The sequence below is a fragment of the Macrobrachium nipponense genome, chromosome 32 (assembly GCF_015104395.2).
Source record: "Macrobrachium nipponense isolate FS-2020 chromosome 32, ASM1510439v2, whole genome shotgun sequence".
NCBI classification, from domain to species: domain Eukaryota; kingdom Metazoa; phylum Arthropoda; class Malacostraca; order Decapoda; family Palaemonidae; genus Macrobrachium; species Macrobrachium nipponense.
Window position 1 is genome coordinate 28,147,838 of NC_061094.1, and position 26,583 is coordinate 28,174,420.

The 26,583-nt window shown below is 43.6% G+C and overlaps 1 protein-coding gene across 1 annotated transcript in view; it reads right to left on the bottom strand.

Annotated features, from left to right (window-relative positions):
- Nucleotides 1–26,583, bottom strand: part of LOC135207289 (activating signal cointegrator 1 complex subunit 3-like) — a 669,776-nt gene that overhangs the window by 544,128 nt on the left and 99,065 nt on the right. The window contains 2 exon segments of the mRNA XM_064238959.1: nucleotides 47–236; nucleotides 18,284–18,398. Coding sequence (XP_064095029.1) covers nucleotides 47–236; nucleotides 18,284–18,398 — 305 coding nt within the window.

Sequence of the window (26,583 nt, forward strand, 5' to 3'; positions counted from 1 at the left end):
GGAACAGTAAAGGTTTGATATCCACTTTGTAAGAATACATACTCACCTTTTTGCCCTCAGTGCTTCTGGATTAAAATCTTCTGTAGAAACACCATCAGCTAACTGCTTGGCTGTCTTAAAGAGTTTTTTCTCTTCTTTTCGGGCCTGTTTCAGTAACTGTTTTTCAGTTTCATTCATAACTGTAACAGACTGACCATAAACAGGACGATCTTTCACTACTTGACTTGCTAGTCCATCTGAGAAGTATAAGAAGAAAACATTACAATAAAACAAAGTCCTCAAAATTTCTTGGATGACTATTAGGTTTGTTCAATATCAAACATAATGAACCAAACAAAAACTTCTTTCAGTTTTGTTCTGAAAATTGAAAAAGAAACCCACAAAATCACTTTGTAACTTGTTTACCTCTAAGTATTTACATTTAATTTTACTCCACACTCGAGTACTTTCAGGCCCTATCTGTGGTCCATTTTCAAGAGATGTTTGGGATGTCAGGCTGTGTCAAGGCCCAGCAGTCTTCTGGAACTTCTTGTTGTTGAGCTGTCATTTATGTGATGGCATCTGTTCTGGTTTCCTAGAGAGTTGCCAATCCCCTCTTGTCGCTCTGACATCCTGAGCTGATGGTCAATGGGATTCACCCTTGTGGTAAGGGTGTGGTCACCAAAAGTCTGTTGGGCAGAAAACCTAATCTCCAGGTCAGCAGGGTCAATCTTAGCTTCTTTTAATATCAAAGCTCAGGTTATGGGATCTCCTGAGGTAAAACCTTTGTTTCTTTCTATTACTTTAATCTCTCTGATAAGTGCATCTTCTACTACCCTCCAGTGCCTAATTTTGTTGCTTTTGTATATAAGCCTACTGTTTTTGAAATCCATCCTATGGTCATTTTCCCAACATTGCCTAGCTATAGCACTCCGCTGAGAGTTAAGCTGTATTGCCCTTCTATGTTCTTGAATTCTAGTCTTTATTCCCCTACCTGATTCCCCCACATATCTGTCTCCACAATTGTTGATTATGGAGGAGAAGACAGTAATACAGATGATGTAGTGGGGGTATACATAATCAATTGCAACAATTGTGGAGACAGATACGTGGGGGAATCGGGTAAGGGAATAAGGACTAGAATCCAAGAACATAGAAGGGCAATACAGCTTAACTCTCAGGGGAGTGCTATAGCTAGGCATTGTTGGGAAAATGACCACAGGATGGATTTCAAAAACAGTAGGCTTATATACAAAAGCAACAAAATTAGTCACAGGAGGGTAGTAGAAGGTACACTTATCAGAGAGATTAAAGTAATAGAAGGAAACAAAGGTTTTACCTCAGAAGATCCCATAACCTGAGCTTTGATATTAAAAGAAGCTAAGATTGACCCTGCTGACCTGGAGATTAGGTTTTCTGCCCAACAGACTTGGTGACCACTCCCTTACCACAAGGGTTAATCCCATTGGCCATCAGCTCAGGATATCAGAGCGACAAGAGGGGATTGGCAACTCTCTAGGAAACCAGAACAGCAGCCATCACATAAATGACAGCTCAACAAGAAGTTCCAGAAGACTGCTGGGCCTTGACACAGCCTGACATCCCAAACATCTCTTGAAAATGGGCCACAGATAGAGCTTGAAAGTACTCGAGTGTGGAGTAAAATTAAATGTAAATACTTAGAAGTAAACAAGTTACAAAGTGATTTTGTGGGTCTCTTTTTCAATCGTCAAATATAATCTAAATACAGAATACCTTAAAAATGTGAACCAATGAGAAAGCATGCATACCCTTGCTAGCTGTTAAAACACTAAGCTAACCACATTCATTTTTGTCAAATACTGTTCAAATACAGTCCCTGCTCTTTACAGGCAAATATTGTCTTGTTCATCAAAAGCAACCAACTTAAAAATACTGCACCGAATCAAAAAACCAACAATCAAGTTATGCTTCTTCTTCTCCCTAACATGCCAGGCAAAAGCACTTTTGATCCTAGAGAAAACATGTCTTCAGGCACATCACCTCCAAATCCAAAGGTAAATTCAAAATATTATGAGACATTCAAATTTTCCCACACCTGTCTGTCAGTGATCATTTCCCCTAACACTCTTTCTCTTAAGTTCCAGCAGGAGTAGGGCAAGGAAAGACGTAACAGAGGGCACTACCCATCACTGGCTAATTTCTCTCACAAGTCTACACAATGAATATTTTATTCTGTGTGTGCAGAAGGTCTTGCAAAATCTAAGGGTCTATTGGAGGGCTCTCTCACATTCCACTTCAAGGGGAACACAAAACAGTTGGCATATTATGGAGGGGCCCACCATTATTAGACTTCTTTGTTTTTAGAGATATCTACATCTTCAAATAATGTATCTTGAAGCCTAGGCAAGTCAGGAGGAGGAGCTTGACTGGTAGGATGAGAAGGAAGTGAATCAAGGAGGATAGAGGATAGTGAAATGCAAACTGGTTAGGATCCTAAGTTAACCTATCCTCATCTACATTAGCATAAGTATTCTTACCTTTTCTAATTCTAAAATGTTATTGTCATGATACAATAAAGTTTGTTCATACTTACCTGGCAGTATATTATATAGCTGTATTCTCCGACGTCCGACAGAATTTCAAAACTCCTGGCACATGTAGTGGGCGGCCAGGTGGTTAGTACCCATTCCCGCCGCTGGGAGGCGGATATCAGGAACCATTCCCATTTTCTATTCAGATTTTTTTTTCATACCACTGTCCCCTGAGGGGAGGTGGGTGACTTAATTATATAATATCTGCCAGGTAAGTATGAACAAACTTTATTGTATCATGACAATAACATTTTGTTCATGAAACTTACCGGTCAGATATATATATAGCTGAATCCCACCATTGGAGGTGGGAAAGGATAGAATAGAAGGATTTTAGGAAACAAATTACATGCAGATGATTGACATATTGGTTCCTTACCTGTTAGCATAGCTGACTTCGTGATTACTGTCACCCAAGTCTGCTTCTGCTTTACTAGTCTCCAGCAAGGTAGTGACCTATATAGCTGGTGAGTTCTAGATGATCTGTGAACGGGAGCGTGACCACAATGTGACTAGACCATATTGACCATACTGTGAGGGCAACGAAGCTAAAAACCACCACCTGACCTAACCTATCGAAGTTAGTCCCACTTCTAGGCTAAAGAAAGGGAAAGCGCCTCAAGCGACCAACCCTTCAACCATAAACCCTCACCATAAAATCAAAAGCACACCTATCCCTTTTCTATAAGATAGGATTCGTGCTGCTTCCTGCCCCAATAACATTTCTGCGGATATGTATGGTCCTAGCGACTCGCAGTTCTCATATGCTGTCTTCCATCCCGCAGGTAATGTGAAGCGAACACAGAGTTGCTTCGCCAAAAAGTAGCACTAATGATATCGCTGAGTGCCATATTCTTTTGAAATGCCATTGAGGTTGTGACAGCTCTCACCTCATGGGCTTTTATTTTCAAAAGTTTTAGATCACCATCTGGGCAGGACGCATGGGCCTCCCTTATGGTGCTTCGTAAAAAGAATGCCAGTGCATTCTTCGACATAGGAAAGTCGGGTCTCTTAACAGAGCACCATAGATTTTCAGAAGGGCCCCGACATTCTTTAGTCTTTTGCAAATAAAATTTGAGAGCCCTGACAGGGCACAGGACTCTCTCTGGCTCTTGACCGATGAACTCTGCTAACCCCTTGACTTCAAAGGTTTTCGGCCAGGGGTTAGATGGGTTTTCATTCTTAGCTAAGAAATTAGGATTCAGGGAAGCACATGCCACTGTGTCCTGAAACCACACATATTTACTCATTGCTTGAATTTCACTAACCCTTTTTGCCGTGGCAAGAGCAGTTAGGAAAATAGCCTTCCTTGTAGTGTCTTTCAACGAGGCAGCATGTAGAGGTTCAAACGGAGCCGACATCAAGAACCTTAGAACTACGTCAAGGTTCCATGATGGGACCTTCGGTTGTGGTACTTTAGTAGTTTCAAACGATCTTAAAAGATCGTGAAGGTCTTTATCATTTGTCAGGTCTAACCCTCTGTGACGGAAGACAGCTGACAGCATACTTTTATATCCCATTATTGTTGGCACTGCAAGTCTGTCCACATTTCTCAAATGCAGGAGAAACTCAGCGATTTGGTTCACAGAGGTCGTGGAGGAGGAAATACCTTTCTTCCTACAACACCTCCTGAAGACAGCCCACTTCGATTGATAAACCGCTCGAGAGGAAGCTCTCCTCGCATTGGCAATAGCCTCTGCCACTGGTCTTGAAAAACCTCTTGCTCTGGCCAACTTCTTGATAGTCTGAACGCAGTCAGCCTCAGAGCGGAGAGGTTTCCGTGGTACCTCTCGAAGTGGGGCTGTTTGAGAAGATCTCTCTCTGGCGGGTTGGGTTCTTGGGAAGTCTACCAGAAGAGACATGACCTCCGTGAACCAATCGCTTTGAGGGCCAAAGGGGAAAAGTGATCAGAGTCATTTCTCGCTCCTGGACGCCGTAAACTTCCTTATTACCTCTCTAAGAGTTTGAACGGGGGAAAGGCGTAAACGTTCATCCCCATCCAGTCCCATAGGATGGCATCTATCGCTATTGCTTCCGGGTCGAGAACTGGAGAGTAATAAATCGGAAGCCTCTTCGTTTTCGAGGTTGCGAAGAGGTCAACTAGCTGTTGTCCCCACAACTTCCATAGTTCTTGGCAAACCTCTAGATGTAGGGTCCATTCTGTGGGAAGCATCTGATGTTGACGGTTTAAAAAGATCAGATTCCGCTCGAACATTTTGTATTCCTGAAATGAACCTTGTTAGGATCACTATGCTTCGAGCTTTCGCCACCATAGAAGGATGTCTCTCGTACCATGAAACAGTGATCAAAGAGTGTGTCCCCCTCTCCTTTTTGATGTAAGCGAGAGCCGTAGTGTTGTCCGAGTTGATCTGGACACCTCGGACCCACCAATCGTTCTTCGAAGAATTGAAGAGCCAACTGAATGGCCTCCAACCTCTTTTAAGTTTATATGCCAGGACCTCTGTTCCCCTCTCCAGAGGCCTGACACTTCCTCCTTGCCTAGTGTTGCTCCCCAGCCCACCATGGAGGCGTCTGAGAACAACACTAGGTCGAGGCTCAAAAGGTTGAGGGACAGTCCTTCCGAAAGTTTGATTGGATCTTGCCACCACTTCAGTTGATCCTTGACCGCTTGTGAGATCACCAAAGTCGAGTCTAGATTCTGTTTTGTCCTTCCAGTTTTTTCTGCCAGAAAAAAACTGCAGTGGCCTGAGGTGCAACCTCCCTAGGGAAACAAACTTCTCCAGCGAAGAAATGGTTCCCAGCAGACTCATCCATTCCTTCACCGAGCATGTTTCTTTCCCTAAGAAAGCTGACACTTTTTCTAAGCATTTCTGCTGACGTTCCTTTGATGGAAAAGCTTGAAAAGCCGCTGAATCCATCTGAATCCCCAGATACACGATGGACTGCGTGGGGATCAGATGGGACTTCTCGTAATTGACTATTAGGCCCAGGGCCTTCGTCAGCTGCAAATGTCGTTTGAAGGTCCTCCAGGCACCTTGACTCCAAAGACGACCTGATTAGCCAGTCGTCCAGGTAGAGAGAGAGACTTATTTTCGATAGGTGAAGCCATTTTGCTACATTCCGCATGAGGAAAGTGAAAACCATCGGTGCCGTACTCGGACCAAAGCAAAGAGCCCTGAACTGGAAGACCTGCCCTTTTAAGACGAACCTCAGGAACTTCCTTGATTGAGGAAGAATCAGGACGTGGAAATAAGCGTCTTGGAGGTCCAATGACACCATCCAATCCCCTGGTCTCAAGGCCCCTAACACTGACTGAGATGTTTCCATCCTGAACTTTTCCTTCCTCACAAAAAGGTTCAGTCTGCTGACGTCTAGGACAGGTCTCCATCCCCCAGACTGCTTCAGAACCAGGAATAACCTGTTGTAGAAGCCTGGGGAATCCAACATCAGGACTTCTTCTACGGCTTTCTTTTCTAACATTTGGTCTAGAAGGTCGAGCAAAATCTGTTGCTTCTCTGGCTGGTATGCGGGCGACAGGTCTATCGCTTCGTGCTAAAGGAGGCGCAGAGAGAAGGGATCTTGTATCCTCTCGCGATCACATCTAGGGACCAGGTGTCTGACCCTATCATCCTCCCTGCCTGAGCAAACAAGGTGAGTCTCGCACCGACAGGTGACTGAAGGGCAGAAATGTCAATTTTTTCCTCTCTTAATTGAAGAGGCCTTGCCTCTAAAGGACCCCCTTCCTCTCGAAAAACCTCTAGAGGAAGGTGCTCCACGAAAGGGCTTAAATTTCTTCTTGGGGCTTGCGCGGTTGAAGTAGAAGCCTGGGGAGTAGGGCGTCTGGAAGACTGAGTCAAGAGGTCCTGCGTTGCTTTTCTCCTGCAAATTAACCGACAGATCCTTAATCACGGACTGCGGAAATAGATGTAGAGAGGGGGAAGGGGTGAACAATAATTCTGCCTTCTGCGCAGGAGAAACCGCTTTCCGCCGCAAAACTGCAATAGAGATCTCTCTTTTTTAGCAGTCCGGTAGCAAAATGAGATGCTAATTCATCAGAGCCATCCCTTACTGCTCTATCCATGCAAGCCAGCACACTTGAAAGTTCTTCCAAAGAAATAAGAGTCTTGACTTCTTCTAGATTGTAAATCCAAGGCCCCCAGCACCAATCCAAGAAGTTAAACCACTTCAGCGTCTTAAATATTCCCTTGAGATGATGATCTGTTTCTGACATCATCCAAGAAACCTTCGCTGATGATAAATAGGCCTCCTCGGAGCGTCCACTAAATTTGCGAAATCGCCTTGAGAAGAAGACTGGCGCTTTCAATCCTGCCTCTTCTCATCTTCCCGTTTCGTACCAGATCCCCGCTCTCCCCCGCTCAGTCTAGATGGGGGAAGAGCAAAAGAAGTCTTCCCTTTAGCCTTCCTTAAGTCCATCCAATCCTGAATTCTCTTAAACGCTCTCTTCGCAGAGAGCGAAGTGGCCATTTTAACAAAGCCAGGCGCCTTCCTGGCCTTCGATGAGGCTAATTGTGAAGGGGGAGAGCAAGGAACGGGCGCTTGAAAATTATCTGGGAACAAGTTCTTAAGAAGGTTCGTTAACGTCTTATAGTCTGAAGCCGCTGACGCTGCTGGCTTGTCATCATCCGTACGGCACGAATCACTAGAAGAATCTCTCTCTCGATTATCAGTGTCCTTCAAAGATCGGATGATAATAATCCTTGAGGTCCTGTTCGCAAGAGGGTGCCTCTTGTTGAAGAAGAGTTCAAAGTAACCAATCGTTGCTTCCTTGTTATCTTCGACACTTTAATATCTTGAGCTTGTGAAATATCTTGACGCTTCGGACTCAAACATTCTTCCAAGGTGTCCTCCCGAGCGTCCTGGCAAGCGTCCCGATGTGTAAGACGCCGCGTGTCCTGAGAAGCGTCAGCTCAAGCGTCCCGATGTATAAGACGCTGCGCGTCCTGAGAAGCGTCTGCTCGAGCGTCCTGGCGAGCGCTTCGCTGCGTAAGACGCCGAGCGTCATAAGAAGCGTCTTCCCGAACGTCCTGAAGAGAACTTCGATGCACAGAACGTTGAACACTATCTGACGCTCCTTTAAAAGCGTCTTGATTATCGTCATGCAAAGCAGAACGAACAACAGAACCGTGAACTTCTGTCATTGATTTCTGAGCGTTCTCGGCCTTTTGACAAAGACGCCGGCCGCCTGTGTGGCAACTCACGTCTCTGTCAAATTCGTATCTCCTAGACGCCCTTTCATGAGGAACGCATTCACGTTCTCGAATGAGTCGGCTACTAGGAGGAGACTCAAAGGCTGAAAAACGAGGAGAAGGAGCCGGGGACTGCCTAGTCCTCTTAACAGGCAGCCACCGATCCTTCCTCCGATGACTAGGTTCTGCCTCTTTTCTTCGCAAAATAGGAAGCTAACTGCTTTTGCATTTCTAAAAGCATTTCCCTTGATGGAGAAAATTCTCGATCAGGAGAAGGACTCATCCTGTGAGAGGAAGATGGGCGAGAGGATGCCCTTTCCTTCAACTCAGGAACAAATTTAGAGCGACTTGGACGCTCGAACGAGTCCTCCCCTGATGAAGTCTTGTTCCTTTTCTGCGGTGGAAAAGCTTCAAAATATTCAGGTGAAGAATCCAAATGCTGATCAGAAGGACGTGAAGCGTCCTCTTCTCTGAAACCTCTCTTAAGAGGGCAACAAGGACGACGGCCGCCTGTGCGGCACCTTGCGCCCCTGCCGCTCTCCCCATGAGAGGTCCTCCGAGAGTCCCAACCTCGGCGAGGAGAGGAAGCCTCGGAGGATGAGAAGCACTCTTTAAGGATCCGTGCCCGTGCACGAACCCTGGCAGTCTGAGATTCGTCCTCAGATTCTGCCAGGAAGGGAAACGTCAGACCGTTTATTAAGTCCCGTAACCCTCCTTCGGCTTTCAGCTTGCCCTCTCCCTAAGGGCTGGGAGTCCGGCAGGGGCCTAGGCCTGGAGGCATTATGGGACCGATCTGACGCCCCCTCCACAACACTAGATGCACTAACACTATCATTGCACTTGGGCACATTTGATTGTAGAGCAATCACTTTTGATTCCAGGGAGCGAATCGACTCCATAATCGTAGATAATACATTTCCTTCCGTAGACACTTCCTGATTGTCCGGTGGCAATACAACAGGATTAGGTTGAATTATATCTACAGGAGGATTTAATGAGATACAATCCTACCTGACTTCTATTACAGAAAGCACTTCTAGAGGAAGACCTCCTGATTCTATCACGCTCAGCTTTCTCACGTAAGAATCATATGCCTTCCACTCAACCTCAGTCAATTGCTCACACTCGATGCATCTATCATTCAACATACATACATGACCTCGACATTTCGAGCACACGAATGAGGGTCTACCGAAGCTTTCGGTAACCTCACCCTTACATCCTGCATCTCACACACCCTGAAGCTAGCATAGCTAGATCCAGACATCGTAATTAAAGAAAAGTCAAAGCCAAAATCCAAATCAAATCCACTATCGCGTATGCCAAGCCAACAAGCCAAATCAAAACCAAAGTCAATCAGAATACTCAAGTTAGCACAAGAAGTTTCAAAATCCAAGGCGGAGGTCTGTAAACAGTTGTTTACCGACCGGCGACAGAGAAAAATCTGAATAGAAAATGGGAATGGTTCCTGATATCCGCCTCCCAGCGGCAGGAATGGGTACTAACCACCTGGCCACCCACTGCGTGTGCCGGGAGTTTTTAAATTCTGTCGGACGTCGGAGAATACAGCTATATATATATATCTGACAGGTAAGTTTCATGAACAAATTATCTTTTGATACTTTGACTCAACTTCTTCATATGTTTAACCAAAACATCAATATTGTTCATATCCAAACTTCACTAATTACACCTACCATTTTTTTAAGTCAAAGTCTGGCCTACGTAAACCTCACAGAAAGTGTGGCCATCCTAATTGAACTTAAACAATCTATTCAAGCAATTCTTTGCTCCACAAATCCTAATTTAACTCTTTGATGACGACATTGTCACTAACATTTAACTCTTTGATGACGACATTGTCACTAACAACAACAATAAACCATAAATCCCGGGTGTGAAATTCTTCCACTTAAACCATTCAGAGAGAGCCTCTTATAATAATGGTAAAGTAAAGAATAACTGGAAAATCAAATATTTACTCTAGCTACCTACAAACCCTTCTAAATACATATAACTATGAATTTCTTTCTTGGCTACATCAGAATAGTTATGGCTAGATGTATTTTCATAAGTTTCACTGATATAATGAAAATAATTATCATACATAGTTATACATAAAAGCTAGTAATATCAGACATCAATGTTTTTTCAGATGCCTTATATGGATGAGAAATGTGAGAATCAAGAAAAATTTTTTATCTGTGTTCATAGCAGCTAAAAACCTGGAACATGGGAATCCCTGAACCCCCGGGCACATGTGTTGACGAGGCCGTGAAGATTCTAAACACTACATTACGAAACCCAAACACACACTACAAATGCACTGAAAAAAGGAAAGAAACATGGGGACAATTCAGCCAACTTGGAAGGAGAGCAAAAGCGTAAGCATCTAACTCTCCAAGGCGGCTATAGAAAGGCTATCACATCTTGTAATGCGATGCTCGGTTGCTGACCAGCTCTCACCTCATACACGCAGGAGTTGCCAGATCTCACAGATTCTTTGCTATACAATCTTTTGACTGTTTTAACCAGTTTCCAGCTGGCACGATAAAGATTATCCTATTGTTATGACTGAAGATTTTTTCCGCATATGAACAAAATGAAAATACTAATTAACCTAACCAATATCCATGGGAAAAACCTGGCCAATGTTCACCCATTTCCTTGTTAAATCTTGATGTCAGAACATGACATCATGAAAAAAATTTTAAAATGCTAATTGCATCCAAATGAGATGTAAAAACCGAAGCACGTAGTAAAGAAGGGTTACTGAGTCACTGGTGGGTCAGGAAAAACCTTGGGTACAAAAGTACTTATAATCCAACTTTTCTTATGACCTGAGTGCATTAGTTGGTAGTGCTCTTGCCATTCATTTCAGAATTCTGGTTTGATCCATGATTGTGCTGATTATTTCCACCATATTCACCATGGAGGTTAAGTTTAATGAAATGCTATCATTTGGGTCAATGGTGGGTCAGGAATTTAGGTAAAATCACAATTTTTTTAAGTAAATTCTATTTTTTGTAACTATACAAACCTGAAGTCTTTTACATAAGGAATTACTATTCAGTGCCAGCTGGACTGGTCGTAAGATTTACTAACAAGGTAGTCCGGCAGTAACTGCTTGTCCGAACACTGCTTGTTCGATGGTCGGGAGTCCCGGCCGACTGTAGGTAAAAATATCACTTTGCTTTAGGCCCAGGAACAGTGAGGGGTGGCATGAGGTGAGACTATATGTAAAGGACCTCAGGTTTGTATAGTTAGGAAAAATACAATTTACTTTCAAAAATTGTGATTTGTTCCGACACGTAATACAAACCCTCGGTCCTTTACATAAGGAAGACTCACTTATTGGTGGGTGGAATCTGAGTCTTGTGAACAGACTGGTGTTCGCCCAACCTGGGTTCCCTCCCTGGTCGTAAGAGCAAAGGGTTGAAACCTAGCCTCTATCCAACTGATTGAAGTGTGTACGTACTGCAAGATCAGTGGTCAAACCTCTGGACCAATTCATAAGCGGGAGACAATCATACCTCTTATGAATAGCAAGCAAGAACTAGGTCCTATGTAAGAGCCAAATATAAAGAAGTACTGAGTTTGTCTCTTACTGGTGTCCGCTTCCCCCCTTGCTAGGGAAGGGAAGGATAAACGCTTCTATCCTTAATGAAAGGGATAGAATGGAGCTCGGTTACGAAGCTTACCTGCATCATTGTCCTGTCCAGCGTGGTGACGACCGCTACCCTCTGTCCGCAGGGAGAGGGAAGAAAAAGAGGAGGTAGAAAAGTCAGTCACAGACTCATTCACCCTCCATTCATGCAGTCTCACAAAGACGAGATGCTACTTTGTCCTGTAAAGGACTGGGTAAGCTACACAACTTGTTGAGGAGCCACCACAGGTCCCAAGGAAAAAGTGTCCAAGGACCTGTGGGCAATATCCCAAAGGTAGAAGGAGGTGAAGGTGGTCTGGTTGGCCCATACCCCTGCCTTCAGTACCTGTGCCATGGACAAGTTCTTGCAGAATGCAAGGGTTGGACTAATGCCTCTGACTTCATGGGCTCTCAGACAAAAGGTACTGGTGTCGGCACTCCTGTATGAGTCGTACGCTTTCTGGATTACCTCACGAAGCCAGAAAGAAACAGTATTCTTGGGCACTTCTTTCTTGGTCACCCCAGTGCTAACAAAGAGGTGTCAACACTCAGGCCTGAGGTGTCGAGTTTTCTTCAGATAGCGCAGTAGCACCCTCACAGGACAAAGCAGCTTCTCCTCCGCATCATTATCAGTGAAGTCTTCCAGGGAGGGGATCGTGAAGGACTTGAACCTGGCGTCAGGGACTGAAGTTCTGAGTCTTTGCTATGAAATCCAGGACAAAATCGAGCGTAACTGATCCCCATCCCCTCGAGTGTTTAACATAAGGAAAGACCGTGAAGTTCTCCTACTCTCTTTGCCGATGCCAGGGCCAGCAGAAAGACAGTCTTGAGGGTCAGATCCCTGTCTGACGACTCTTGGAGAGGCTCGTAGGGTCTGTGAGTCAAGCTCCTTAAGACAAGAGTCACATCCCACCCAGGGGGCCTGAGTTCCCTGGGTGGGCAAGACCTCTCGAAGCTCCTCATTAGGAGAGATATTTTCATGGAGGAGGAAATATTGACTCCTCGCAGTTTAAGGACTACGGCCAGGGCGGCTATGTAGCCTCTGACTGCGGAGACAGAGAGGAGCTTCTCTCAGTGAAGAAAGATGAGGAAATCTGCTACCTGCTGAAGAGTGGCTCTGAGCCACAGAAGACAGACTGCTTTCCTCTTGGTATACTGCTGCAGAGGACTGTCTGAGGTAACCAGCCATCTCTCTCGCTGCTCGGCAAGAAAAGCCTCTTGCTCGCAAGATGGTGGCTAACTGCCAGCCATGAAGACACAGGGAATGAACTGCCTGGTGGTACCGTTCTACGTGCGGTTGGCACAGCAGGTTGTGACATGGGGGAATCTCTCGCGGTGCCTCTGAAAGAAGAGCCAGCAGGTCCAGATACCAAATGGCCTCCACTAGAATCATCCGAAGATTGCTGGTGATCAGCACTCTGCTGATCGCCTTGCGAATCAGGCAGAACGGGGGAAAGGCGTAAACTACGAGGTTGTCCCACGGGTGTTGGAACGTGTCCTCTGCAGCTGCCCATGGGTCCAGCACATATGAGAAGAAAACATGAAGTTTTCTGTTGTGCCGGGTAGCGAAAAGATCCACTACTGGATGGCCCCAAAGGTCGAAGAGCCTTTCTGCCACGTCTGGGTGTAGAGACCATTCGGTCCCAATCACCTGGTTCTGGCGGCTGAGCTTGTCTGCCACTACATTCCTCTTGCCTGGAATGTATCTGGCTGACAGCTCTACTGAGTGAGCTACGGCCCACTCGTGCACCTGCATCGTCAACTGGTGCAACGGGAGGGACACTAGGCCCCCCGTTTGTTGACGTATGTCACTACCGTGGTGTTGTTGCTCATCAACACAAATGAGTGTCTCATCAGTCGTTCCCGGAACTCAGCCTTGAGTTCCATGAAGTTGATGTGAAGGTGCCCGTCATGATGGTTCCACACTCCTGCAACCAGCAACTCTTCCAGCTGTGCGCCCCAACCCTCGGTCGATGCGTCTGAGAACAGCAGTATCTCCGGAGGGGGAGTGCGCAGGGGCACTCCTATTAAGAGGTTCCTGTCGTCTAGCCACCAGGCCAGGTCCTCCCTTACTTCCTCCATGAGAGGAACCAGGAAGGATTGTGGATCCCGTGCCTGTGACCAGCACTCCTTTAGTCTCCATTGGAGAGACCGCAGGTGAAGACGCCCGTGAGGAACTAACTTCTCTCGTGATGACAGGTGACCAATCACAACTTGCCACTGCTGAGCTGACTGTTCCTGTCATGAAAGGAACAGTCTGACTGCCCCCTTGAACCTACTGATTCGTGAGTCTGTGGGGAAGACTCATGCTGCTACCATATCGATCAGCATACCCAGTACTTTATCCTCTGCTTGGGTATGAGATCTGACTTTTCGACATGTACCATGATGATCCCCAGATCAAGGCATAAGTTGAGGAGTCAATCTCTTTCATGTAGCAACTGTGAGCGGGAGCTCGCCAGGACCAGCCAATCGTTGAGATACCTCATCAGACATATCCCGACCGAATGGGCCCAAGCCAACACCAGAGTGAACACTCGCGTGAACACCGTGGGGCGGTTTAGAGACCGAAACAAAGTGTCCTGAATTGGTACATCGTCCCGTCGAGGATGAAGCGGAGGTACTTCCTGGAGGACTGGTGGATGGGTATGTATTTGGAAATACGCATCCTTCAGGTCAACCAAAAGCAGGAAATTGTTCTCCCTGATGGAATCAAGCACTGAGCGTGCTGTTTCCATCATGAACCGAGTCTGGCAAATTAAACGGTTTAAGGGAGAGAGATCTATCACCGGTCTCTAGCCCCCTGTAGACTTCTCCACCAGGAAGAGTCTGCTGTAGAGACCCGGTGACTGATCTCGCACGATCTCCACAGCTCCTTTGCTCAGCATGGTCTTGACTTCTTGTTTCAGTGCTACATCCCTGGCAGAACCGGGGACGTACGTCTGAAGGTGGACCGGGTGTGAAGTGAGGGGTGGCTTCGACTCACAGGGCAGTAGGTATCCCTCCCGAAGGACATCCACTACCCAGGTCTCGGCTCCGTAGCGCTGCCAAGTTGCCCAATGGCTCACCGGCAGCAGGTGAAGGGGAACCCCGTCCCAAGCATTTCCCTCTCTTCCCCTTCCACTTAGCCGCTCTACCGCAAGAGAAGGAAGCTTGAGAGGAGGGCTGACACTCACTCCTTGAAGCGAAAGGGGAAGGCTGGGTCTTTCCTCATGCTGCCCTTGACGGTGCTAGCGTCTTGGGAGTGGAGGAAGCACTGGCCAAGCTCCGAGGTTTGGCCGCAGTTGATCGAGACTGCCCAGAAGTCTTTGAAACTGCCTGGTGTACTAGGCAGTCACTGTCCTCAGTTCTCCGCTTTTCCACCCTTTTCAACACAGCGTCCACTATCTCCCTGGGGAAGAGAGAGGAGAAACCCAGCAATGGTCCGTTTCATAGACCCAACGTTACCTTTCGACCGGCCGCTCAGGTTACCCAAGACAGGACTGAGTCCCGTCTTCTCAGAACCAGGTTGGCCCACAGGTTGGCCATCTAGTGGGCGAGGTAGGAGATGGTCCTACCTCCAGACTGGCAGTCTCCCGAAAGCCGAGTCTTCCTCAGGAACAATAGGTCCCGACGAGGCTGCGACTCTGGATACTGTGACAGACCACAGATCCAGCCAAGAGACTGCCTGGAAAGCTGCCAAGGCAGTAGATTCCAGGGCTGATACCTCTTGCTGTGAGAACCAGAGGTTCTCGGACAGCAGGTGATGAAGAGGCACTCCCGGAGTTAGCCTAGCTATATCCAGATCAACCTGCTTGGTCGGCAACGGGTCTACCGAAGGCATGTAGAAATGCCGCTGGCGAGGCAGAGGAGGGGGAAGTACCTTGTCCGACCTGCTGGACCTGAGTGAGTCCTCCTGTCTGGAGACGAGTGTTCACTTGGTCCAACACACCGTTGGCCAAGGTGGACGGGGGTAGTCCCACCATTGCTCTGGGTTCCTTCTTGGGACCCTAGAACGACTCTAACCTCGATGGAGGGTCTCAGAGGGATTAACCACCAATCCTTCCCCAAGGTCGTTGTGCTGACGAATCAGCGCAATGACCTCTGCAAAGGACCTCTGTATCTCGGGGGTGATTTACGTCCTGAGGCGATAGACCATCAGATCCATCCAGGCCGATCACCTCTCGAGACACTCTTCCTTCAGGAGGAAGAACCTCGCCAGACCCCTTGTGATCTCCTCCAACCACTTGAGCGTATGATCTGCTAGGTCCAAGGACCGAGCCTGGATCATAGGTTCTCGTGGCAGGACCGTAAGTAGTCCACTCCTCTTGGTCTCTCCTGTTTGCCTCGCTCCTCCCGGTGTAGCCTGAGGAGGTTGAAGGGACAGGTGAGGAAGACCTGACGCTCCTGCCCTGCCTACCATCAGAGCCGGCGGGCTGGGAGGACTGCAGGCGATTGCCAACCCGTGATGGCGATAGAGCTGCAGGTCTGGACCAGCGGTCTCTGAAGGAGAAGCGCTGGACCGAGGACGGTAGCATCGGTCTCGTGCATCAGGGGAGCTGCTACCAGTCGTGTGACCCATCTGGTCCCGGTGGGAGTGACGGTCGGGTGACTGGTAGTGTCCGCTAATGCGGTGAGAGCGAGCACTGTCCTCTCGATGCGCCACGGTACCAGACGCAGTCAAAGCTGGAACTGGTGACCGGGGGGACCTCTTCCTAGCCTCGACACTTGAATGGTTTGGTGGGACCGTCACGTCAACCCTGGGAACCGGGGGATTGCTGCAAGAACGATCGCCGGTCTGGCGAGAGTCACCTGAGCGACTCTAGCCAACCTTCCACTCCATGCCTGGATCCTAACGGTGAGTATGCTCAGCCGTCTGGTTCCTGGCTACCGGTGATCGTACACTCGGTGGCGATTGCGAGCGAGCGGCCGAGATGGTTCCCAGTCCGGAGGCGGAACTTCTGGAACCAGGAGCAGAGGTACCGGTCCTGTCTTCTTCCCTGAGGAAGAAGAGATGGGCCCCGTTCCTGGAGGAACGGGAGGACCAGCGGAAGACCCAACTGTTCCGCCAGAGCGGGACAGACCATTGGAAGTCTGTGAGCGAGACTTCTTAGGTGGGGGGTGGGGGGAGGCCACCTTCTTCTTCCTCGGCCGGGGGGCCTTGGAAGTCAAAGGGGAACAGGAGGCAGAAGACGACGACGAAGAAGACAATGGAGAAGACGACACCTTCCTCTTCTTCCTGGACTTCTTCTTTGCCAGCTTCTTCAGGACAGCAGACACGTCCTCCATCCAGGATGGAGCTGGGGCAGTTGCGGTAGCAACACGGCCCATCTCCACCTGTCCGGAGGGACCTGCGGGAGTGGCAGCACTTCCACGGGCAGAAACGCAGACAGCAGGCAGATACAGCAACAGCTACAGGAGGACGGTCCAGCGGAGAGCTCTTCAGGAACTCGAAGTCAGTGGGCGTGGCGAGGACAGTAAACCCAGGCGGCGGAGGAACCATCTCCCTCCGGGGCACATACGGCAGCAGGGCTTGTACCGCAGCCGAAGGGGTGACTGTCGTCATGTGCTAGGTATACACCAGGTGCGGTGGTGCGGCATAACCTGGTGTTGACACTGTTGTGGTTGTCCTCTCTCCACCCTGTGGGAGTGACAAGGGCTGCAGCCAGGTGATGAAGGCTCACAGATCACCACACCGGCTGGAGGTCTCCACCCGCGGAGGCAGACACATCTGAAGGAGCAGGTCATGGGGGTCAGGTCAGGGGAGAGAGAGAGAGAGTTCCTGTTTGCTGAAAGGGGGGAAGGATCCCCTGAATGGACAGAAGACCCCGAGTACAACTCAAGGTCGGGGTGTAGTGCTCCTTCCTCTGCGCTCGACAAATCAAGCGAAGAGGTGGAGCGGAACACATCCCAAAGGGGAGAGCGCCATACGTGGGAGTTAACTAGGAGGGAGAAAGGAAGACGACGTGTCAGTCACCAAAGGTGTCAAGGGAGAGCTTTCTGACGACACCTTAGTGGATCTACATGGCTTCCTCCTCTTCTCGTACAACTCCCACTGCTCCTCTGACCAGGAGACACAAATATCACAATTAATGGCCTGAGAGCATTCACGCCCTCGGTACCTAGTACATAAGGGATGAGGGTCCACAGCATCGCTGGACCTAAACGCCCCACACTTGCGGCCTCCCACTCCAGGGCACGCTCTCTGGTTGGATGGGGGGCTAGGGGGCTTCCCCACTTTGTGGGACTGCATGTTATTCAGCGATGCAATACCACAAATAATAAATAAATAAATATAAACAGAGTACTTACAATGACTTTCACACAAGTATTCTAATATAAAAAGGTTGAAAAGTAATCCAGGCTTTGAAAATCTCACGACAGAGGCGGGCAGAGAGGTGAGCACGTCTTCACCCGACGGCTATGTTTACCTACAGTCGGGCGGGACTCCCGACCATCAGACAAGCAGTTAAACTACCTTGTTAGTAAATCTTACGACCGGTCCAGCTGGCGCTGAATAGTAATTCCTTATGTAAGGACCAAGGGTTTGTATTACGTGTCGGAACAAACTTGCTTGTGTGCAAGGTGTGTAGCCTGACAAGATAAAATCTCAGGTATAGAAGTCTTTAAGCTCCAAATTCTTTTAAGAGGGTCAGCTGGCAGTGCCTTGCCCTTCATTTGAGAGTCTTGGGTTTATCCTAGTAGGAGCTAGATATTTATTTCTATTAAAGACATGAATGTGTATTGGTTATTTCCAACATATGCACTCGGAAAGGAAAGTTGAATGAAATGCAATCGAGTTACTGATGGGTCAGAAAGCTAGGTGAATCTTGCTGGTATTATGTATGTTGTGTTGCCTGTCTCAGTAAAGTCTTAGGTACAGAAGTACTTAGGGTCTAACATTCAGAAACACAACAAAAATTTAATTATTAACTTACCCAGCAAAGCATTTATTTTTTGTTCCTTATTTGGTGGTGGATTTTTAATCTCAGACCGGTGTTGGAGAAATGACTGTATTAGCTCAAACTGCTCAAAACCCAGAAGTTCAAACAACTGAAATGTAGTAAAAAAAAAAAACCTTAAAATTGTAACATACAAGATCAAACAACTGAAATGCAGTTAAAGAAAGAAAAAAAAAAAAAGTCTTAATTAAAATTGTAACATACTCCCTATATACTGATTTTAAATCTGTATCACATTCAAAGACATCTGCAAATTACATGGGTCAATGAAAGTGAAAATACAAAAATGTAATCTGATAGAGAAAATTTATTTATGCTTTTCACTTGAAACAGAATGAAACTTTTTTATGATAAAACTAATTATTTGGATACTTACCTACTGTTAAAGTTAGCTTACATCTTAGCACCGTTGGAACGATGTTTACATCTTTGCCGTTAGGATTGATTGTCATTAAAAAAATAAATAAATAAATGAAGAATGCTTGGCAGACCTCGATGGACTGTCTATAATCCACTGTTTCCCATCAGGTAGTGTTGGAATATTTACATTCTTGTCAGTCAGAATTCTTCCTGCCCACCCACTAACATGTGGGAAGTGTGGGTGGGTTCACACTTGAAGTACGTATGTATCCAAATACAGAATCTCATCATAAAAATCTTCATTATTTAGGATGAATCTTACCTACTATGAGAGTTAGCTCACTGCCACATTCAGTGGTGAGTTAGTGCAGCCACAGAAACACCTACTCAGCCAAGCAACCTGTTATGTGATCATTCCCAGTAAGTCTTGCTTCAGATGGAAGACCAGCAGAATGAAGGGTCCTTGTAGTGAAACATGTCGAAGGATCATTATTGGGAAGAATGACTGCCACATATTTCCGCGTATAAGACGAGCTTTAAATCCTAAAATTCATCCCTAAAAATTTGGGGTCGTCTTATACTACAATTCTAAAAATCAAACCTTGAATTCTAAGATGTGTATCAGTAGGCTAGCCTCAGCCTCAGTGGTATAGCGTAACCTGAAGATTCACATTATGAAATAAACCGATAGTAAAGGTAATAAAACCATTTTTACCTTATATATCATTGGCGTATGGCCTATTTGAGGAATAATTCTAAATTAATGAAACAAACTTGTCTATACAATCCAAGGTGAGAAAATGTAAACATCAAGTTACGGTTGCTCTAACCGCAACCTTTATCTTTCAGTAACCTTTTAGAAACTTCAGTGGTAATAACAACATTTAGGACAACAATATCAATTTTTCATTAAAAGTTTCTCATACATATCACAAGATTGATCACATCTGCCCCATCATAGGGATTCCAGTCTGGTTCTGGCGAGTTGACTTTGGCTTTGTCGTCGATATCAAACACATCATCTTCGGTAATAACCAAAGCATTTTTAGAATTATTTTATGACACTTTCAATTTTCATGTTCCCCATGCTTTTAAAACAAAAATTCAGTTAACATCACGTGAGGCAGCACACAAAGTTGTTTGTAACTGTTTAGAACAATTCACTCTTATGAACGATAATTGTGTATAATAACTATCGTTCATTACTGTATTTTATTAGCAGTTGTTTGAGAATGGTGACAAAACAAAACAATGGTTTCCATTTTAGGCAACATCAGTAAGAAAAACATGATAAAGAATCTGCTTCGTTAAACCAACCTTTGATAATTTACAAAAGGAATGTATCTCTGAATTAATTTTCATTCAGCAACTAAAGACAGTGATGATATGGGTAAAATGTGATCAAATGATTATTTTAACTGTACACAAAACTAGAATGCAAATGATGCATCAACGCTCTGTTCATATATCCTATTACGATAATACATGCAATATGATTACAGTAAAACAAGTTTTATTAAAATAATCATTATTTTCAATACAACTATCATTCTACTTTTGCAAGTGAATATCTATAACAACCTAATCTCTCTCTCTCTCTCTCTCTCTGATACTCCTCAAGTAAAAAAATTCTGGTTTTTAGAATCCTGGATGAAGCGATTATTGTAAATGTATGACATAAACAACCGAATTGAGAAACAGCTGGTTGCTAACGTCATTTACTGTAACTATCGAGTGTTTTAAAGAGCTCCGTTAAACCCAGCCAATTCTCAATGGTGGCTTCCTCTCAAGAAAGAATACTAGCAAATTAAAGCTTCAGGTTATAGCCAAGGCTGAATCAAACGAATAACGGCCAGGCAGTTCAGTGATGTTCGGAACTGGAGAAATTGCTTATACAATAAAGTAATATGTGCATGTTTTCAACCGAACTTCGTTAATTTATAATAATAATAAAAGGTATCTCCAAATTATATCTCTTCTAACAAATAATGGCAATGAAGATATCCATAATACTCAAATCGGCCGAAATTTTAAGAATATAAAAAATATCAAATACAAATGATGTACATGACAATGTTTTTCTGTAATACAATAATAGTAATACGTATACTATAACTGGATACCACAAGCAAAACAACCTTTATTTAAGTCATCATTATTACAAATGTAGCTGTACTGTTTAATTTTTGCAAATAATCAATTTCCTCCAAAAAACATTTTGGTTTTGTAATTTCGTAGTCGTCCTATACCGGATATAAGATAAATTATTGAAAATTTGCCATGATTTTTAACCTTGTCTTATCTAAAGGTCGTCTTATACGCGGAAATATACAGTATTTCACCGAGCACTAGTGATTCCTGTGTCAGATTCAAATACTCATAACTAACAGGTCAAAACTAAAGACGACTAACAACCTTCGGATATGAAGGTACACCCCTATACACCAATGTTTACCTTCATGCTACTCAAACTAAATACTACTGGGATTTCTTAACCCTTAAACGCCGACTGGACGTATTTTACGTCGACATTTTTTGTCTCTCGGGTGCCGACTGGACGTATTTTACGTCGACATACAAGTTTTTTTCAAAATTCGCGGAAAAATACTTTTAGGCCTACCAGCCGAAAACTCTTGAATCACGCGCCTTGGGGATGCTGGGAGTTCACGGATCAAGGTGGTTGTTTTGTTTAAAATCGTTACGCAGGCGCGCAAGCGCGAATTTCTTTCTTGCCGCACTAAAAAGTATCTGTGACACATCTCGGAAATTATTTCGTCACTTTGACATAATTTTTTACCATTTTAAATTAGCCGTTACATGGAGTATTATATATGAAAATGTGCGCATTTTTATGTAGAATACAACAAAAAAATACTCATGATTGTAGCTTTTATCAGTTTTGAGATATTTTCATATAAATAACGATAAGTGCCAAAATTTCAACCTTCGGTCAACTTTGACTACCGAAATGGTCGAAAAACGCAATTGTAAGCTAAAACTCTTATATTTTAGTAATATTCAATCATTTAACTTAATTTTGCAACTAATTGGAAGTCTCTAGCACAATATTTCGATTTATGGTGCATTTATGAAAAAACTTTTTCCTTACGTCCGCGCGGTAACTCTTCCGAAAATAATCATACATGCGATTGTGGTAATGTTTGCACCATTTTAAATTAGCCGTTACATAAAGTTTTATATATGAAAATGTGCGCAATTTCATGCACAATACAACTAAAAACAACCCATGGTTGTAGCTTTTATCAGTTTTGAAATATTTTCATATAAAAAATGATGTGACAAATTTTCAACCTTCGGTCAACTTTGACTACCGAAATGGTCGAAAAACGCAATTGTAAGCTAAAACGCTTATATTCTAGTAATATTCAAGCATTTACCTTCATTTTGCAACAAATTGGAAGTCTCTATCACAATATTTCGATTTATGGTGAATTTATGAAAAAATAACATTTTCTTTACGTCCGCGCGGTAACTCTTCCGAAAAAATCATACGTGCGATTGTGGTAATGTTTGCACCATTTTAAATTAGCCGTTACATAACGTTTTATATATGAAAATGTGCGCAATTTCATGTATAATACAACAAAAAATAGTTGAAGGGTTGTAGCTTTTCTCATTTTGAAATATTTGCATATAAATCACGATAAATAGAGAAAAAACCACGTTCGGAATCAAAATGTTTGGACTCTACCGAAATGGCTCGAAAAAACAAAAACGCAATTGTAAGATAAAACTCTTACTGTCTAGTAATATTCAGTCCTTTATCTTCATCGTGAAACAAATTCGAAGTCTCTAGCACAATATTTAAATTTATGGTGAATTTTTAAACAAAACTTTCCTTCCCTCCGCGCGCGGATTCTCCGCCACAAATCACCGAAATTTGTAAGTCCCATTCTCGGAATATTTGCTCCATTTCATATTAGGCATTTCATAGAGTTTTATATATGAAAATGTGCGCAATTTTATGTAGAATAAAACGAAAAATATTTGAAAGTTGTAGCTTTTCTTATTTCCAAAATAATTGCATATAAAAAAATATATATACAAAAAATTTGACATTCGGTCAACTTTAACTCGTCAGATATGGTCAAAAACTGCAATTGTAAGCTAATACTCTTACAGTATAGTAATATTCAATCATTTGTCTTCATTTTGAAAGGAATTGGAAGTCTCTAGGACAATATTTAGATTTATGGTGAATTTTTGAAAAAAATATGTGTTTACGTCCGCGCGTTACAAATTCATGCATTATTTTGTGATAATATTTTCTCTGTGTTGCTTTTATTGTTTTACAATTTTTTATATACCAAAATGATCGCAATTTAGTGTACATTACAACGAAAAAAAAAGTAACTTTTTACCTTTAACCGTTTCGGGCACCGAGCGATTTGAATACAATTATATATGAAATTTCGTTTTTGCACTATCATATATCGCATTATTTATATATGATAATGATAATTTTTTTTCCATTTCTGATGGTTGCATACTAAACTTCAGGCAATGACAAAAAAAGGAGCCAAAAATGAACTCTTAATCTTCAAAACTAAGCGCGCTATGATTTTTTGAAAAAAATATTTTTTCCGCTTCCGCGCTCACTCTGAAACGTCTCTGGCACACGGGAGACATTCTTTTTTTTACCGCTTCGGCGTTTAAGGGTTAATAACCTACAGACAGGAGAGAAACAAAGAATCTCTTGCACTTGGTTTAGGATAAACTGCCCCCACCTGAATTATAAGACTAGGGGGTTTACAATTCCCATAAACAAGTTGATGTCTCAAACAAAGCAAGGCAAAACTGAGTTCTACATTCATTAAGCTGCATTGGCAACCTTCTCTACCGAAAGGTTCTTCAGGACACTAAAAAACATGATTACAGCATGGAAATTGTGAGATTTTACTTTCAAACAATGGCAAGAGATCAGGATTCAATATTATGTGTAATGATTTGATTAACCCTTACTGGATGGATATGGTCTTTTGATCCCCTATAGTACAGGCAGTCCCTGGTTATTAGCAGGGTGCTGAAAAGCAAAAACTGCCATTAACCTAAACTTGGCAATTTATGGCGCGAGTTTTGGTTAATGACACTGATCACTGGTTAATGGCGCCTCTATTAGGTATGTTATGGCACCATAACTCTATACGTAATCGTCACCTTATGGCGCGGATAACCAAAACTCGGCCTGTTATGGCATCATAAATTGCCAATTTTATGGTGCTAGACAAGCCCCATAATACCAGATTGCCATTAGCTGAGACTGCCAATAACCGGGGACTGGCTGTATTGTTATTTTGCACATAATCTGTACTTTTATTTTGCACCATAATATTTAAACAAACTTTGTGTGAAAATGTTCCTATCACTTTAATGGGACATAAATGACTTATGGCAACTCTTAAGGCAATCTAATACTTCACTAAGGGAGGTAAGAAAAGGAAATGAAATAACCTCACCATTGGTGCAAAATTAGAACTTACTATTAAGAAGCTGGAGACTGGAGTTATCTTGGCCAAAGTGTGTGAAGATTATGGTGTAAAAAAGCAAACCATAAGTGACATACGTAGAAGTAAGGAAAAACTCCAAGCTTTTACAACAAAGTTTGATGTTGACCCTACAAAATATAAAAGTGCTGTGCATAGGCGTGAGTATGTCAAAGTAAGGACCTGGAGGAAGCGGTCTACAAGTGGTATGTGCAAGAGAGATCAATGAATGTCATTTTGCATGGGGTGGAGGTTCTTGATGCAGCTATGTACTAAATTAGCAGAAAATTTGGGTATCATTTTCAATGGTGGTATAGGTTGGCTGTAGCAATGCTGTAATTGATACGGTATTCACAACAATGTGGAACAAAGCGAGTCTGGTAGCTGTGATAAAGATGCCAAGGAACCATTCCATGTTAAATTTCAGAAACTTGTTAGGGAGGAAGACTTACACCTAAGTCAGATTTACAGTGCTGATGAAACTACTTTATTATGGCACTTAGTCACAACTATAATAACCAAGCATTCATGAGTGAAGATATGGCTCCTTGGAAGAAAATTAGCGAAGACAAATTCTCAGCTTTACTTGGGGCAAATGCTTTTGGTACACACCAACTCAAGCTGGTCATAGTAGGTAAGGCTGCTAAGCCATGGTTTCTCAAGGCCTGTATACATACATTACTCATGATTTAAGCCTGGGTCACACACTGGCGATTTCAAACCGTCACACATTGGCGATTTCAAACCGCACAAGACGTAACAGCCGAAATTTTGCCCAATACAACTCTACTACACTCTCATTACAACCAATTTGCCATAAATCGGCATAAATCGTAACTAAGTCCCCAAGTTTGACGACTTTGCACATTTGATGGCGACTATGCAAGTCACGGCATTCAGTATAACATGCCATGTACTTGACAAACCCACACTGTCCGCAGGTCAGAATGTGTCAAGTGCATCAGTAGCCTATAAATATAATTCAAGGGCTTCAATGATTTCATACAGATGCCTATATTTTCAATTTTGAGTAAAATATATTTTGGACATTAGATTTTCTGTCTTCTTGATATAATTTAAGAACTTCAGATATAACTAAAAATGACAATAAATACAACTCAAACGAATATATATTCGGTAATATAAATGGAGGTTAAGTTTAACTTTTATTCACAAAATTTACAGTTTTTCAACATAATTTTCTTTTGTGAATTCATTGCAATTAAATTCAATTTATTAGCATGTTCTGGAGTATAAGAAATGAAAAGGCATTTTCTATTTTGAGTAAAATATATACGTATTGCATTAGAAATTTTCAGTATATATAGTTATTAGACTTTATACGTATGTATATATATGGTGGCATCCATGTTCACAACTCGGTTGAACCCCATTACATAAGTTGGAATATTATGTAACTAAATTGCAAATAAATAGTAAAAAATCGTCATGCCTTCATGGAACTCGCCATCTTGTAAAAACTGTCAAATGTGGGTTTGGTTTAGATCATCGGTGACTTGTGAGTACGACTACATAAATTCATAATCTCATCTTAACCTGCGCAATAATGTTCCAATGGTTCATTGAGGAAATCGTCCTAAAGTCGATATCAGCGGACTTTCTTTTTTTTGGGAGCCTAAGTCCCGCGACTATAGGAGATTGATCGCCAAACCCAGCCTTCACAACAGTCACGGTCTGAAATCACCAATGTGTGACCCAGGCTTTATAATAGCATATGTTATCCATGATTTATTATAAAAAAAAATGTGTGGTTCAATAGGAAATTTTGCAATAATCGGTTTTTTAACTATTTTATTCTAGAGGCACACTATTTTCAGGAGCACACATTACAAGCAGTCCGTGGTTATCGGTGGGGGTTCTGTCCTAAACGGTTCATGAAACAATAGCTGAACATCGCTGATAACAGTTCCGATCACCAGTTATTGGCACTGCTTGTTAAGTGGGAATTGGCACATTATGGCGCCGAAAAAATCGCTGGTAAACCAATGCTGCAAATAACTAGGGACTGCTTGTGCATATTGCTCCAGCAGATATGCAGATATAGAGGCCATATTCCTTCTTAACAATGCTCCAGCAGACCCGCAAGCAGATTGATGCGTTAAGTTCTGATGGTCATATCCAAGTTGTTTTCCTCTGCCCTAATACTACAACATTGATACAACCGATGGTTCAAAGGATGATAATGGTGTGAAACATTTGTGTCACCGAAAATATCTTTATGAAGTCTTGGTCATCCTAGAGGAAGAGGCAGACCTGATACAAATCACAAGAGGACAGTGGATCTTAGACAACATCAAGTGTTACAACCTCAAGTCAGGAATCTCCAACTTTCCATCTGCTTGAAAACAAGTAAGTTAACAACTCTTTCCATTGTTGGAAAAAGGTGATGTT